The sequence below is a fragment of the Canis lupus genome, chromosome 13 (genome assembly GCF_003254725.2).
Source record: "Canis lupus dingo isolate Sandy chromosome 13, ASM325472v2, whole genome shotgun sequence".
NCBI lineage: Eukaryota > Metazoa > Chordata > Mammalia > Carnivora > Canidae > Canis > Canis lupus.
Window position 1 is genome coordinate 18,465,968 of NC_064255.1, and position 18,065 is coordinate 18,484,032.

The 18,065-nt window shown below is 36.7% G+C and overlaps 1 protein-coding gene across 2 annotated transcripts in view; it reads left to right on the top strand.

Moving 5' to 3' along the window:
- The first annotated feature begins 6,111 nt into the window (after positions 1-6,111).
- The window catches only part of COLEC10 (collectin subfamily member 10), a 40,900-nt gene continuing 28,946 nt past the window's right edge, over positions 6,112-18,065 (top strand). The window contains exon 1 of one of the 2 annotated variants that reach the window (XM_035714227.2): positions 6,112-6,495. In XM_035714227.2, the coding sequence (XP_035570120.1) occupies positions 6,348-6,495 (148 nt within the window). In that variant the 5' untranslated portion in view covers positions 6,112-6,347. The remainder of the gene's footprint in view (positions 6,496-18,065) is intronic. The other variant, XM_025450963.3, reaches the window with a different exon arrangement.

An 18,065-nucleotide genomic window follows, 5' to 3' on the forward strand; every position in this document is an offset into this window, starting at 1 on the left:
TTTTTAATGCATTGTTGGATTTGGTTTGCTACTATTTTGTGGAGGATTTTTGCATCCATGTTCCTCATAGATATTGGCTTGTAGTTCTCTTTTTTTGTAGTATCTTTATCTGGTTTTGGTATCAGGGTAATGCTGGCATCATAGAATGAGTTTGGAAGTTTTCTTTCCTCTTCAATTTTCTGCAATAGTTTGAGAAGAAGCGATATTAATTCTTTAATTATTTAACAGAATACACCTATGACATCATATAGTTCGGGACTTTGGTGGGAGTTTTTTGAGTACTGGTTCAATTGCACTGCTGGTAGTCTCTTCAAATTTTCTATTTCTTTCTGATTCAGTTTTGGGAGGTTATATGTTTCCAAGAATTATCCATTTCTTCTAGTCCAGTCTGTCAACATATAATTTTTTCATAGTACTCTCTTCTAACTTGTATTATAAATTGTGGTGTTAGTTGTTAGATCTCCTCTTTCATTTCTGATTTTCCTCTCTTTTTTTGATGACTCTAGTTGAAGATTTATCAATTTGTTGATCTTTTCGAAGTACCAACTCTTGGTTTCATTGATCTGTTCTTTGTTGTTTTTTTTTAGGTTTTAGTTTTCAAGTTTCTAGGTCATTTATTTCTTCTCTAATCCTTATTATTTCCTTTCTTACTGTTCTTCTTTTTCTAGCTCCTTTAAGTGAAAGGTTAATTTGTTTATTTGAGATTTTTATTGCTTCTGGAGGTAGGTCTGTATTGTTATAAACTTCTCTCTTGGAACAGCTTTTGCTGCACCCCACAGATTTTGGACCATTGTGTTTTTCTTTTCATTAGTTTCTGTGTATTTTTGGATGATCTCTCTCATTTCTTGGTTGACCCATCTGTTGGTTATGAGCATGCTATTTAACCTCCATGTATTTCCATTCTTTCCAGATTTTTTTGTGTGGCTATTACTAGTTTCATACCATTGTGGTTGGAAAAGATGCCTGGTATGTTTCTTGTTGAAACTTGTTTTGTGGCCTAATATGTGATCTATTCTGGAGAATGTTCTATGTGCACTTGAAAGAAATATGTACTCTGTTATTTTAGGATGGAATATTCTGAATATATCTTTTAGATCTATCTGGTCCAATATGTTATTCAAAGCCATTATTTCTTGTTAATTTTCTGTTTGGATGATCTATACATTGATGTAAATGGAGTGTTACAATGTTCTACTGTTATTGCATTACTATCAGTTACTTCCTTTATGACTGTTATTAGCTGCTTTATTTCTTTGGGTTCTCCTGTGTTGGATGTGCAAATATTTACAATTGTTGTATCTTCTTGTTGCATTGTTCCCTTTATGATTATGTAATGTCCTTGTCTCTTGTTATAGTCTCCGTTTTAAGGTCTATTTTGTCTGATAAAGGTATTGCTACCTCAGCCTTCTTTTCACTTCCATTTGTATGATAAATGCTTTTCCATCCCTTCACTTTCAATCTGTATGTGTATGTCTCTTGCAGACAGCATGTAGATAAAGCTTATTTCTTTGATCCATGTTATCATCCTGTCTTTTGATTTAGTCCATTTACATTCAAAGTAATTATTGATAGATAGGTACTTATTGCCATTTCGTTACTTGTTTTATGATTGTTCTTGTAGTTCTCTGTTTCTTTCTCTCATGGTTTGCTGGTTTTCTTTAGTGATATACTTAGATTCCTTTTTCTTTATTTTTTTTAGCATATGTATTATGGGTTTTGATTTGTGTTTACCATTAGATTTGCATACAATATCTTATAGATAGTAGCATATATTGTTGATATATATATATATATACACCATTATATATATGATATATATACATATTGTTGTTTATATATACCATTGTTGATGGTGGCTTAAGTTTATTTACTTATTTTTTTTAAAGATTTTTATTTATTTATTCATGAGAGACACAGAGAGAGAGAGAGACAGAGAGAGAGAGAGAGAGAGGCAGAGACTAGGCAAAGGGAGAAGAAGGCTCCTCACAGGGAGCTTGATGTGGGACATGATCCCTGAACCACTCCCTGAGCCAAAAGCAGATGCTCAATCACTGAGCCACCCAGGTACCCTGATGGCTTAAATTTAAACCCTTTCTTTACCCCTCTTCCAGCCCCCACATTTTAGGTATATGGTGTCTTACTTTACATCCTTTTATTTTGTGAATCCTTTGTCTGATTTTTATAGATACACTTAATTGTACTGCTTTTGTGTTTACTACTTTCCTTACTCTTGCGTATGGTCTTTTCCACTCTTTTCCACTCTTTCCCTTTAACATTCCTCATGGGGCTGGTTTAGTGGTCATGAATTCCTTTAACTTTTATTTATCTTTGAAACTCTTTATCACTCTATTCTGAATGATAGCCTTACTGAGTAGAGTATTCTTGGTAGCAGGCTTTTTTTCTTGCAGTACTTTGAATATATCGTGCTGCTCTCTTCCGGCCTGTGAAATTTCTGCTGAAAAATCAGCTGATATCCTTCTAGTGTATCCCTTGTATGTAATTTTCTTTTCTCTTTTGACTTTTAAAATTCTCTTTATCACTACTTTTTGCCATTTTTAATTATTGTGTGTCTCCTTGGGGTGATTTTGTTGGAGGCTCTCTGTGCCTCTTGGATCTGGGTTTCTATTTCCTTCCTCAGATTCAGGAAGTTTTCAGCTATTATTTTTTCAAATAAATTTTCTTTGCTGTCTTCTCTCTCTTCTTCTGGGATCCCTATAGTGTGAATGTTATTATAATTCATGGTATTGTTGAATTCCCTAAGTCTATTTTCATTTTTTATTATTATTTTTACTCTCTCTTGTTTTGCTTGATTGCTTTCCATTACTCTGTCCTCCAGGTTGCTTATCTGTTCTTTGGCTTCCTCTAGTCTGCTATTTATTCCATCTAGTGTATTTTTAATTTTAGTTATTGTGTTCTTCACTTCTGATTGGTTCTTCACCTTTTCTGTTTGTTAAGGGTCTCACTGAAGTCCTCCATATTTTCCTCAAGTCCACTGAGTATCTTATGATTATTACTTTAAGTTCTATATTTACATTTAGCTGGAAAGAGTCTGTTCTGCTAGTCTTTGGGTCATTTTCTGGGTTATTTTCACTGATGTTGGTGTTTTCTAGGTGTATCTTTGGACAAGTGAGCTTAAGGTCCTCCTACTCTGCTGTCTTCCCTGGAAGTCTCTATGCTTTGTTGAACTGGAAAAAAAAAAAAAGGAGAGAGAGGGGGAGGGAGAGGGAAAGGGAGGGAGAGAGAGAGAGAGAGAGAGAGAGAGAGAGAGAGAGAGAGAGTTAGAAATAATAGGCATAGGATACCCCAAGGAAAAATACTAAGGACTATTATTTGCTTCAAACTGTTACCAAGGATTTCTACATATAAATGTAATGAATGTATTTCACTATGTGTCAGGGAACTCTTGACAAAGAAATGAAAGAAACAAAATAAATTAGGTTAATCTAAACAACTTAAAGAACATCTAGAACTTCAAAGAATCTTAGAATTCAGAAAGTACATTAAATATCAGGTCTAAACTCACTTTATATGCCTTATGGCATTTGAAGTTGAGTGATTTGCTCTATATCATTTATCTGGTTATGATAGATATGGAATTTGAGTTTCTCACACCATTCTATGGATTCCCACTATTTTCCTATCACTGTTGATATGGCATATGCAATCATTTTGATGTTTTAAGAATGTGTGAAAATTAATGTATCTTCAAACCTTGAGCCTATCCACCTTTATGGAAGGTAAATAGCATTTTAAAGCAGGAATTTTGGGAAATAATTTATATTTGAATTTTTTGTTCCTTTTTCAATTGGTGACTTTTAATCAGGATTCTCCAGGGAAATAGAACCATCAAGAAATATTTATATCAATATCTATATCTGCATATATCAATATATACATATATCTATATCAAAAGAGAGAATGATCTGTTAGAAGAAATTGACTCACATGATTATGGAGGCTGAGAAATCCCATAATCTGCCATTTGCAAGCTGGAGGCCCAGAAAAACTGGTGGCATAATTTTGGTCCAAGCCTCAAGGCCTGAGAATCAGGAAAATAATGGTGCTAAGTTCAGTCCAGGTCCAAAAGCCCAAGAACCAGGGAAATGATGCTGTAAGCTCCCCAGTCTACGTTCAGGAGAAAGCCAAAATCTCAGCTCCACCAATGAGGCAGAGAGGAAATTCTTCCTTCTTCTACCTTTTTGTTATAGTAAGACTCTCAATGATTTGGATGAGGCCAACCTAAATTGAGGAGCAAAATCTGCTTTACACAGTCTTCAGATTCAAATGCTAATCTTGTCTGGAAACACTCTCATAAACATGCCCACAAATAATGTTTTGGCAAATATTTGGGTACCTCCTAATCCGGTCAAATTGACACATAAATTTAACCTTCACAATGATCTCAAACAATTTGCTAAATTTTTCTGAGCCTCAAGTACTTTGTCTGCAAAATGGGGGAGTTACTATCCATTCCACCAGGTTATTTTAAGGCTTAAACAAGATGCACTTAAAAGATCAACCCTATTTTACACATAATGACTATTCAATTAATGACAGTTCTTTTTCCTCCCTCTCTCTGTATTGCTAATAAAAATATCCAGTTACATTATACTAATAGCCTGTTATGGGTTGAATTGTGTCCTCTCAGACAAAAGAAAATTCATATGTTGAAATCCTAACTCTCAGTACCTCATAATTTAACTGTAGTTAGAGATAGATTGTTAAGAGATAATCAAGTTAAAATGAGATCACTGAGGGGGAGGGGCCCTAATCCATTATGAATGGTATGCTTATAAAAAGGGAAATATTTAACACAGAGAGACACACACAGATGCACACAGGGAGAATGTCACATGAAGACTGGAACTGTGCTGTCACAAGCCAAACAAATACCAGAAATTGGTAGGATAGGGGCCTGGAATAGATCCTTTCCTGGTGTCTTCAAAACAAGCATGGTTTTGCCAACACTTTTTCCAGCCTCCAGAACTATGAGACAATAAATTTTTGTTATTTAAGCCATTCAGTTTTTGGCACTTTGTTACAGCAGCCCTAGGAAACTAATACACCTGTATTTCTTAGATTGATGATTACTTATAATGACATCTCTTAGAAATAATTCTTCATTAGCCCTTATGAGGATATATAAGGTCCTTCTTTTCCAATTTCAAGGAAAGTAGATCTAAAACCCCTTCTAGCCTAACTCTTAGTTAACACGCCTCTCAAGAGTAGAGAAGGTAAGGCATCTTTTATTATATGTGATTCTAGTTCTAGTTTTTTAATATCCTACTAAACCTAGGCTATTCATACAGGTCATGGGTTGATGGAATAGATAGGTGGATGGATGGATGGATGGATGGATGGATGGATGGATGAAGAAAGAGAGATGACAGATGATAGATAGAAGATAGAGAAAGGAAGAATGATCTCTATTTCTATTCCTGTATATATGTCTATATCTGCATCTCTATTATCTATATCTATCCTGCTTTTTAAGAAACATAATAACATAAGCTTCTTCCCCCCATTTTATCAAAAACTTGCTACAAACATCATTTTAATAAAATGGTCATGTCATACTCTCTCATATGTTTGTATTTACTATGATTTGCCAATCCCAATGCAGTTAGGTGATTGATGTCCCTTCCTCTTTTTACCATATTTTCTTAAATAAAACTTTGTCCACATTTCAAGATATTTTCTTAAAATAGTGTACTAGAAAAGCAATCACTAGACCAAAGGCTATAGACATTTTTTAATATTCTTGATACCTATTGCCAATTGCTTTGCAGAAAAACTGGTGTTCTTTCCTTTGGGATTTAATCCCAAGACAATTCTTTGTAACAAGAGAAGGAAATAAGGTCATGAAGAGCAATGGGAGCACTAGCATTCAGCTGCCACAAACAGGTAATGAAATTTCCTTATGAAGAGCTCAAAGCCCTGCATGGTGTATCTATAATATGCAGGTAATTCAAGCAATCTCTGGCTCAATCTTTCTGGAACCCAACATACAAATGCAATATGGGATATTAAATTGTCAGCTCATGTACTGAGCAGAAATCATCTCTATCCTCTCCATTCTCTGGGTTGTTTCTTCTCGAGTGTTTAGTTCAGCGATAATTTCCAGTAAACTGTTGTCACTTGAAAATAAACAGTCTGGACAATGTATGGTCCATTTGGAATACTGAGAAAATAAACAACCTAGGATATGCTTCCTACTTGTCTATGTAGCTCTTTTTGGAATGTGTGCTCCAGATACTTTACTTTTTTTCCCTAAAGCAGAAGTTTTATTTAAAATAAAGCTACTTATTTGGTACTCCTGGGCAATCCTCTTTTGAAGAACCACAGCAATGAGTGGCTTTGGAGCCCTACTTCGAAGAAACCAGTTCATCCTTCTGGTGCTCTTTCTTTTGCAAATTCAGAGTCTAGGTCTGGATATGGATAGTCGTCCTACCACTGAAGTCTGTGCCACACACACAATTGCACCAGGACCCAAAGGTGAGGAAAGAAACAAAATGTTCATAAATGATAAGTGAACTCTCTTCTCTCCTCCTTCAACCCTATTGTAACTCTCGATGACGTTCTTTTCTCCCTAGCGTCCTTTCCTTCTATTTTGGAAAATCAATGGCCTGTTATCTATTTAAAAACCTTCCTTGATGTTATTAGGTAGGAGAATGCTGGGAGGGTGTAGAACTCACCCAGAGCAGGGGAAAATTCTCTTCTCCCTGCTGTCCCAGGGAAACATAAGCTGAGACTTTAGCCTTTCAGGAATACTTTCCTTAAGACCATCTCTGTTCTTGGGCTGATTTTATTCCAATGCTTTTCTCAACACTGATTTTGGTAAAGTTGCCAGGCAAAAGCTCAGTAACAAGAAAATTATATCTCTCATATATTTCATAAATTAGTGGGCTTCCCATGAAAAAGAGAAATTTTGTCAAGGTTGCAGGTAGCGTATAAATGAACAGTTATTTATTGAAAGTTGAGTCTTTGGGCCCAAGTGCCTTCAGCTGAAGGATGATAGAGTATTGCAGAATTTTTTCAAGTAGAGCCAAGGTCTAAATGTGCTTCAAGCAACTGGTTGATAAAAAATGCTGCTGTTTTCCTGGTTTCAGTTCTGACCCTTTTGTTCTAAAAGTGGTCACTGCAGTGCAAATTGGTGCTTCCGCATTAGTAATTCATGTTATGTTTCTCCAGGCTATAGGGTGGAAGAATTGCAGCTGCTTAAAATTTTAAGTAGAAAAAAAGGGTCTTTCAGAAAAAGCAGAAATACATCGTCTTATGCTTGTCAGTTATTTAAATGTGTATTGCTTAAAGTGCATTTTTCTTAATCAGTGAATTAATTTCCTCCTAAGATTGCAATCCAAGCTTTAACCTTTGATACCATAAAATAAATGCAGGGAGGAACAATGAGACCTTGGGGCTTCCAAATAATTTCTTGGGTGAATAAATGAATAATGCAAGGGCAAATGTTCAGAAAAGAAAGTTTTGATTAGAAATAAAAGTATTTACTTAAAACTATTATTGGACTTTCCAATAATGTACAGATAACTTTGTGTTATTCCTGGGGTATCATGGAAAATGCTGAAAATTAAAGTTTTCCTTGTCCCTGCAAATGAGAGAGTCCATTTGGAAATAATACTGTTAAACAATTTTCCTTGCCGAGAACTACAGCTTTCAAGCTAGAAGAATGCACAGAGTTTGTCAAAGTAACATCCAAAATATCATGCATTCCAGTACCACAATTCTATTTATTCCAATTTGGCCAAAATATATCGAGTACCTATTAAGTGCCAAGCATTATTTTAGGCATAAGAGATGCATTAAATAACATATATTAGTGCCATAAGCAATAAATAGAAAAACTTAGGAGGCAAGAGTGGGCAATTAATTTTTATTAGATACTAGCAGCCTGTTCGTCACGGTCTTCCTATTCCCATTTCTTTTTTTTTTTTTTCTTTGAGATTTTATTTATTTATTCATGAGAGACACAGAGAGAGAGAGAGAGAGGCAGAGACACAGGTAGAGGGAGAGGGGCAGGCTTCTCGCAGGGAGCCCAATGTGGGACTCGATCCTGGGACTGGGATCACGCCCTGAGCCAAAGGCAGACACTCAACCACTGAGGTACCCAGGCGTCCCAATTTCTTGATGTAAAATGTTCCCCTTCCCACTAGAAACCTTGCTAAGATTTCAAACAATGTAAATCCTTCACTCTTCCTGAGCCTGTGTTCTCTTGAACCCTGGGGTTCCAGAACTACGTTCCTAACTAGGACCTAGCATGATTTTTTCTTCCCCCAGAGCCTGAGGGCTTTGCATCAAAATGAATTCTAAGTTCCCTTCTTATTTTTTTTACGATGTTATTTATTTATTCATAAGAGACACACAAAGAGAGGCAGAGACACAGGCAGAGGGAGAAGCAGGCTCCATGCAGGATTATGCCCTGAGCCGAAGGCAGGCGCTCAACTGCTGAGCCACCCAGTCATTCCTAGCTACCACTTCTCCTTGTCTCTGCCCTACTGGATCCTTTCCCATTAACCAGTCTAAATTCTTGGTATCTGGCTTTAGATCAGTCTACTGTCTCCATTTTACTGAAATCAGGGAGGATGTTGTAGGTCCTCTGTGGACAGATACATAGTTAGCTCAAAGAAGGAAACACTCAATTGAGAGTGGGAACTTGTGCACAGAAAAAGGCAGTTAAAACCTGAATGCCCGCTGCGTTGATCCTTTGTTAACTGAGACAGATCAGACATGAGGAGAACCAGCTAGGAAAACCATTAAAAATGGGTTTTATTCTGTGCCTGTATGTGGCCAAGGTCATTTTGAAAAATGCTTCCCTACTTGCTCGGCCCAACAAACACATGCAGATCAAGGAATTCAAATCTTCAGGTTCAAGAACACCCACGAAACTGCCTGAGTTATCAAGGCCATGCATATCTGTAAAGCCACCAAGTATTTGAAAGATGCTACTTTAAGCAACTTCCGCCATTCGGTCATATGATGGTAGAGTTGCCATTGCACAATTCCAAACAGGGGCACTGGACACAGGTTTGGTGGTGCAGAGTGCGAGCCAAAGGCCAATGCTCAACCACTGAGCCACCCAGGCATTCCTAAATTCCCTCCTTATTAAAGACACTCTACAATTCTGGAATGTAATGTATGGAATACCTTCTACATCTCAGGCCTCATCTTAGGTGCTAAAGGTTTCAAATTAAAGCACTTATCCTAGAACATGTTTACATTTCAAGCTGGATATTAGATTGCAAGCTGTTGGACTCAGGGCTCGGTTGACTCAGTTTTTTCTTTGCAAATTGCCTATATTCATGTGCATGGAGCAACATGTGTATCTCCATCACCGCCTCTCTGCCACCCTCTGCACTGCACCATGCTAGATGCTGTGCCTACAAATGAAAAAAAAGAGTTAGTTTTTGTCATCTCTCAAGACACAAACAGCCGTCTACCCTATTTCATTCCTGAACATAATAGCTCCTCCCTACCTCTGAACAAGGCAGATTTGCATATTTATTTCTGCAAAAACCAAATACTAACAATAAAGAAAAACAAGCTTGTTGGCGAAGGAAACATTTTAAAGGACTGAATTATTGCTTCTGTTCAATATATTTTTCCTACAAGCAAGCTGGTCTATCATTTTTCTCTACAGCAAATCACGTCAATACTATAGTTACCAGTACTGTGCTCAGAAACTTCTAGATACTCTGAGAAACAATAAAAGGCGTTTTCTTTAAATGCATTTGGAAGGCTGGGAACTAAATAAACTATTTAGAGTTGCAAGAGGAAAACAAGTAATGCTAACCTGTCATATAATATATTGTCCAATATCGACTCACCATTTTTTACTGCATTATTTCCCAAGCATAAATTGGTGGGAAGAAAGACATTGAATTCAATCTGTTTGATCTCCAGTATGCTATAACATATATTTGTGTTTAGTTCCTTTATTTGCAAAGTGCTTCATTAGAGAACTGTTTTAAGAATAATATAAGTTAATAAATGTATACTTTAAGCAGTGTAGACATCATAAATAGATAATTAAATTCTATTTATTTTCCCTTCTTCTCCTAGTTTATCTAAGTCTGTTGAGTAACAATGTTGGGGTTAAGTAATGTTCCAATTATCAAAACTTCTCTGTTGAAAGCCATCTTTATTTTCCTTTCTATGCCTAAATTTATTATTTTATGCTGTTTAGTAGAAAATGTCTTTCCCACCTTCCTGGTTTCTTTATTAAACAATTCGTGTAAAATTCTGACCTCTAGTGGTTTTACTTGAAAACAGCAGTGGCAAGAAATTTTAACAAGAAATGTTCAAAAGAAATGTAGAAATAATAAGAAATATTTGAGTGATGGTTCATAATTTCGAAAGTATTTTCAAGTAGATTATCTTGTTTAATTTTCACAATTGCCCTATGTGACAGCAATTACTTTAAACTTAAAAGATAAGGAAACAATCTCAACGAGGCCAAGTAGAACTGTCAAGGTCTCTCACATACTTAAAGAACAGATACACAATTTTAACTTTAGCCCTGGCCTCCTGGCTCCGGGTCCAGTACCATTCCATGACATCTGCTGGTTTCTATCAGAATCAAGTTTGAAAATATAGTCTACTGACCCCTTTGTGATAAGAAATGGATGCAACGATGCCTAAGAACATAATGTTCATGCAACCTTACAGCTCAACATTGTACTGGATATTAAAATATGCTGAAAGTAATGATATCCCTCCTTTTTGATAATCAACTCCATTACTTCATTAGTTTGTTTGGAAATTAAAGATATTTTGCCTATTGCTTATGTTGGATTCCATTAGCTTCTTTATTTAGGAGCTATTTCCCCCCAATGACTTTTGTGTGTGTGGCCTAAAAGCTTTTTTGTAATCCATCTGGCTTCTCTCTACTTCTCCTACATCAAACTGCTTTTCCACTTGTAGTCTGATTCAGGCATTCTTGCTTTGTCTCTCATTGTTAGCCCAATATCTTTGTCCTTGATGTTTCTTCTGTCTGGCTCAAACTTACCCCAGGCCAGATCTCCCCAAGGATCATTCCTTCTCCTCATTTACATTTTAGCTCAAATGTCATTTGCATGGTAGGGCCCTATCTGATACCCCGTCAGTCTCTGGATCCTAGCAACTGGCACAACTTGAGTTATTTCCAGGTAACTTCTCAGCCTCCAGTGCAAACAAGCCTTCTCCTGACTTTCCCAAACAGATGGCCAGATATGCCAGGGAATGTCTGGATCATTTTCACAGCCAAATTGTAAGTCTTACTACCCATAATGTAACTATCAGAGATAATTTGGTTTAATACTAGATGTTTTTACATTTGTTAAAGCTGAAGCCCAGAGAGGTAAAATAACTCGTTTAGGTCACACAGTGATTAACTGGTGGCAGGGCTAGAACTGGAACTCAGATTCCAATCGCCAGGCCAGTCATTGTTCCATTCTGCCATTTAAATCATCATCCTCATGTTTTATCATTCTCATTAAGCATGAAATTATTCTTCATTTAATTTTATAAATTAACATTAGAAAAGGAGTTCTGTGAGGTCAATGTATAAACATGGTACAGAATTGTTTTAGCTCGGTCACCTTGATATAAATTAAGTTGCTAATTTCTTTCTGGCAGCTTTATCAGAGAGGTTAAGCAAGTAGGTATTTTCCCAAGACCTTTATATTAACTGTATTAATTCACTACCTTCTTTCATTGAGAGTTTTAATATGTATTTTATGCATAAAGACAGACCAAAAATTTAAGTGGCTTGACCAGGGTGCTCTGGACCATTTTTCTTTTCCTTTTTCCTTTGGGTAGATGCCAAGAAAGCATCTCAAGGTTAGACCAGAAAGGGAAGAGTAAAACTCCAGTCAATCAAAGTGTGAGCAAAGATGAGTCAGGGGGTACTGAATGATAATGATAAAAAATATTAGCTTGTTTCATTTTAATAAGGATGTATTCTTTACCCAAGCCACTCCTTTACTCAATTCCCTTGCACAATAACTTGGCTATCCATCAGTCACCACTAGGCCATAGTAGTAAGTACTTGCATGCTGGCAAAGATCATGGACTTTGAATTTGAGCTCTGTCACTTACCTGTTCATGCGACCTTAAGCCTTAGTGTCTTCATTTTTTAAATGGAGATAATGCTTAATTTGAAAATTAAACATGTGTAGCATATGACTTAGGTCTCCTCATTTTTCCCATTAGCTTCCATTTTCTTTTTTTTTTTTTAATATTTTATTTATTCATGAGAGACACAGAAAGAGAGGCAGAGAAACAGGCAGATGGAAGAAGCAGGCTCCATGCAGGGAGCCCGACATGGGACTCGATCCCGGTACTCCAGGACATGCCCTGGGCCGAAGGCAGGTGCTAAACCGCTGAGCCACCCAGGGATCCCCAGCTTCCATTTTCCATTACTATAAGCTCCCTCTTTTCCCACATGCATAATGAAATGCTCACAGACTGTAAAGTTGGCTCCTCAAGTAGAAATCCATCAGGGATATACCCACCACCTTCTGCTCTTTGATGCAATTTCCTGCCTATTGTGATCCCACTGTGAAGTCAACTTTTATCAGTAGTTCACAAACCTGAGCCTCCTCTTTCTCTTCCCTCCTGTTGCCTTCTTTCCCTTGTTCTCCAACTGAGCCTGATGTTCTGTATCAATTAAATAGGAATAATAACAGTATAAATACCCCCAGGGATATAATGGGGTATGAGTTAAATGAGTTAAAACCCACAAAACCGAACTTTAGTTTTCTTTTCAGTAAGAAAAGATGGGATAGGTGTGACTACTTCATAGGGCCATGGTGAGAAGAAATGAGTTAAACCATACAAAGCACTTGGTATTGTCCTTGACATATTGCCAAGGACCCTTTAAGTATTCAAAAACCATGGATTAGCAAAGCTCAAGAGAAAGAATGTTTTCTCTGCTTTTTGGTCTTTTTTTCTTCCTGTAAGGAATATTTTCCTGTGCCCCGGAAAGGCAGTTTTGTTGGCCTTGGGTCATCGATCATATGTGTAGGCCAGACACCATTTAAGTCTCATGTTTTTTATTCATGAAATTCTACTTCTGTTAGAAATGGTGTTATTTGGCCTTTTTCATCTTTTCTGAATATTGCAATCCATAACCAGTCTGTCTGGTTTTTTTACCACATATTTGATCTGCAATATTCTATAATTTTACAAAATTCTTTTTTTTTACAAAATTCTTTAAATTATATTCTAGAGCATTCTCTGATCTTTTATAAATTGTAATTATAAATATGCATAGTAAAAAACTGACACTCAGAGACTCAATTGAAGTAGTATCTGAATAATTTAATTGTTTTCAAATTATTTATTGTGATTGTTCTTGATTTAAAAATTCTAGACCATCATTTCAGGTCTCTTGTGGCCACTTGACAATACTTGTATCTGTTAAATTATAGGAGTCTTTAGAATTTACAAAGGGTTTATCAGTTATTTTTCTTTTTTTTAATTTTTTTATTTATTTTTATTTTTTTAATATTTTTATTTATTTATTTATGACAGTCACAGAGAGAGAGAGAGAGGCAGAGACACAGGCAGAGGGAGAAGCAGGCTCCATGCACCGGGAGCCCGACGTGGGATTCGATCCTGGGTCTCCAGGATTGCGCCCTGGGCCAAAGGCAGGCGCCAAACCGCTGCGCCACCCAGGGATCCCTCAGTTATTTTTCTTTAGCTCCTTTGACATACTATAGGAATCATTATTCCCATTTTAAAAAGGGAGACAAATAAGTAAATAAATAATAAAGTAAAGGAACTAAAGCACACTACTCTTGCCTGTAACCCTTCTGAGGGTCATTTATTTGACATCAGCCAGGGATGAGTGTATATGCGAGACATTATAGTATTGAGTGCAGTCAAAAATAGTTTAAATGTTGGTGTTCTACCTTGCTTGAGATAAACAAAAATCTAGAAGAGAATTTTGGACCCCCCGCCCCCCCACCCGCTTCATACTACATGCTGAGTGACCAAATAGCCCCTTAGTCCAACAGGAACTTGGGAGATGGAGTGATACAAGTGTGACAATATGCTGCAGACCAAAGTCAAAGTCCCCAAAGAGATGGAGGGACTTGGATATATTACAAAGGAAAGTCTCTAGAATGGATTTATCCTAGCACTTGAAGAGCAAAGCTAGACCATGCCACCAGTGATCCTGCGGCAACGTCACTAGTGGCCCATAGACACAAACCAAATACACTGAAATAATGCTCATATGGAGCATACAAAAGCAAGGGATATGGCCTTCTTTCCTAACTTAGAGGACCCTGATGGGAGGCAATGCAATGGTAGTATTATTCTAAGATGACCCAACCATGCTAATATGGAACTCTCTCCTGCTCTCTCTTCCTGATGCTCTAACATTTTAACTCTGCACAGATGAGAGTATGCAAAATTAAAATGCTCAGCATTCACTGATGCCAAGGTATTCCTGCACCTGCCTACAAGGCTTTCGCATTGAGAACTGAATCTCCCCCAAATCTATTATTTTACTGCCTGTTTTCCTGCATTCCTTCCTATCTTACTTTTTGGAATTAGAAATACATGCGGGTGTGGGAGGTTAGGGCACAGTACTGTGCCATGTCAAAATGCATCACTAATGCAACAAAATGATTGACATCACTTTCTAATCATAGAGACCTACTGTTGAAACACGGGTGACCGATGGAGGAAAAACTGAGTGTTATTCTGCCTCCTTTTAGGTAAATAGAATCAATTTTTTAAGAACATAGAGCATAGAATGTTTTCCCTATTCTAGCCAATGGCTTCATTGTAAATGGATACTCATTACACTTTGTTAATCTAATATTCCTTATACTGTGGATTTTCTTTCTTCTTTTTTTCTTTTTTTCAGTTTTCATAAGCATCCTGTAGAGGTTGTAAGATTGTATCAGGTCTGACTAGCCAAATTATAAACCAGAAGAGCCAATGGAAGTCTGAGTAGGAGAATGAAGCAACTTAGACTTTTTTTCAAGTAGACAAATCTCTTGGCTGAGTTGAAGATAGGCTAGAGGACTGAAAGGATGTGAGAAGCTCCTGGTGGATCATGAACTAAAAACAGGAGATGAATTAGTGTTGTTGGGGTAGGGAGAAAGGGGTGGGATTAGAGAAAGATTTCAGAAGTAAAATTGGCAGATTACAATGAGTTCTGAACAGTTTGAACCGCCTCTGGACATCCAGATGGAAAAGTCCAGCAGGCAGTTGAAAATAGATACCGTAAATATTTTTTAGGCATTTCTTCTCTACAAAAACAAATAACACTATTTGTCTTGACTCATGGTTTTTATAACTTGTCTCATTTAGTGGACTCATCAGGGACGACTCTGCTATTCTCACAGATAGGTGGGATGTCCATGGATTGGGATGTTGGAATATAATCATAGTTATTACTTATAATGCTATTCGTTTTCTTTACATTAGTTTCTGCCCCACTTTGTACTGAAAGGAATTTTAGACAGAATATTGTGTGTTACATCTACAGAGTGTTGTAAACGTTTTAATGCCAGAGGCACAAATCTCTGGAAGCAAAAATACACATCGGCCAGGGAGTTGCAAATCTGCACAGCCATGGTATGTGCTAAAAGGGGTATTGTCTGCCCTTGGCCTCTTCTTTATCCCTCTAATTTCTAGTGCCTAGAAATTCTGGGTGGCTGTTGGATGATAATTGTTATAACACAAATTTCACAAGCGCTCACGGCATTCCAGGCACCATTTGACGTTTCATATGCATTATCACATTTACTTCTCTCAACAACACTGTAAGGGAGATATTTCACTACTCTGATGTACTAATAGGGGACTTCGACTTATGGAATTTAAGGGGGTTGCCAGTGAGGTCTCAATGGAGCTTGGACTTGAACTAAGCCCTCAGATCCCAGATCTTCTGCTCTTAACAATTGCATTATATTGCAGAAGCACGCCACTTCTTCCTAGATGGATGGAGTTCCTCTTTGCATTTGTTACTACTGACTTGGCTGTGAATGCATTTTAATAATGAGTGATATGTGCAGGAGGAAGAAAACCTGCCCAACAAATCTTAATATTGTATTTTTCATTAAGTACAATGTTAGTTTTTTTTTTTTCCTCCCTGTTGCTCAGACATGGAATGACAACAAAAGACTTACAGGTTCCGTGTAGTAATTCTTAAACCAAATAAACCTGCAAAGAGGAGGTCTTTGTAATTCAAGTAGGAAACACTGCAGGATCCTTGAAATCCACTTTTCTTTGCTAGGTTATTCAAAAAGTAGCTGCAAGGGGAGTAAAGTTTATGGATCTCTGAAATTGATGGAGCACAATAAAGGGATTGGTTGACGTCATGGTCATACACATCAACAACCTGGACTGGATCATAGGAAGCACCCACTAAACATAGTTGTTTTATTAGTATCATTGATATTATTATTAGATAAATTAATCACAATAGATGTCTTTACCTATTGTATTTCCTTGCCTTGTTTAGCATATTTAGAGAGGAAAAAATTTTCTATTCTATTTCCTTATTTGGTACATTATCTTGTCATTTGAGGAAAGAGCAGTATAGATGAATAAAAGCCAAATCTCCTCACCAGGGAGAAGGAAAAAGAGCATTGATCTTTTCAAAAATCCCACCTTATTAGATGCCAACCACACACATGACAATTTCCTATTCATAATGCTCATAACATTTATAAGACCTTGTTTGGTGTCTCCTTCCTACCAAACTTTTAGGTTTAGATCATGTCTGGTCTGAGACAGTGCTGTATGCCCAGGACTGAACAGAGGACTTTGTAGCTAGTAGAGACTCAATAAATATTTGTTCAAGGAATGAATGAGTGAGTGAGCAAATTGTGAAGTTTTGAGTAGCTCTTGAGAACAAAGTGTAAAATATTTGCCCTCAAAACAAGAAACTTACACTATAATTAAGTAGTTGACATTAATACAAAAAGTTAAATAACAGTGCATTTTAAAATAATACTCCAAGGCAGCAATTAGAGAGTAGTAACAAGGAACCAGATGGTGAATTACCAAGGAAATAATTCTATCAATAAATTCAGAGAATTTAGAATTTGAGACAAGGCTAATTGGTAAAATTTACAAAGGGAGAGAAGCTCCACAGTTTCTTTACATTATTTATGATATATTTTTCAAATTGTAAGAGTATTTCATGATTGTTTAAACATATAGCATGTGTACTACACTAAGCAAAATAAGTCAGAGAAAGAAAAATACCATATGATTTCACTCATGTGGAATTTAAGAAACAAAACAGATGAACATAGGGGAAGGGAAGGAAAAAGAAAATAAAATGCAAACAGAAAGGGAGGCAAACCATAAGAGATGTCAAACTCTAGGAAACAAACTGAGGGTTGCTGGAGGGGAGGAGGCAGGGAATGGAATGAGTTTCTGGGTGATGGGCATTAAGGAGGGCATGAGATGGAATGAGCACTGGGTGTTACATGCAAGTGATGAATCACTAAATTCTACCCCTGACTAACAATACAATATTTGTTAAATAAATTTAATTTAAATAAAAAACTAATTAAAAAATATAGCATGTGAAAATATGTGCTGAATAAAGATGTGTAAAGAAAATGCTAATGATCTCACTTTTTACTGAGACTCTTCCCTTTCCACACCCACTTATCCCATGTAACCATCATTAATAGCTTGGTATTAACACATTGCTCTATATTTTTCTGTTTATTCTTTCTTCTAAATAGTATCATATGCATATGACTCTCCAAGAGACTTTCTTTATATAAAATGACATGGAGATCACGTCTTCTTCAGAGTCTTTCTAAACACATTATTTTTCCTCAGTTTCATGATGGTACACTTTCAGATTGTGGTTTTTGTTTTTGCTACTACAAACATTCTCATATATATAAATATGCACACACATATATCTGTTAGTCCTTTTTTTTAAAGATTTTATTTATTTATTCATGAGAGACACAGAGAGAGAGGCAGAGACATACACAGAGGAAGAAGCAGGCTCCCCGCAGGGAGCCCGATGTGGGACTTGATCCTGAGATTCCAGGATCACACCCTGAACTGAAGGCAGACGC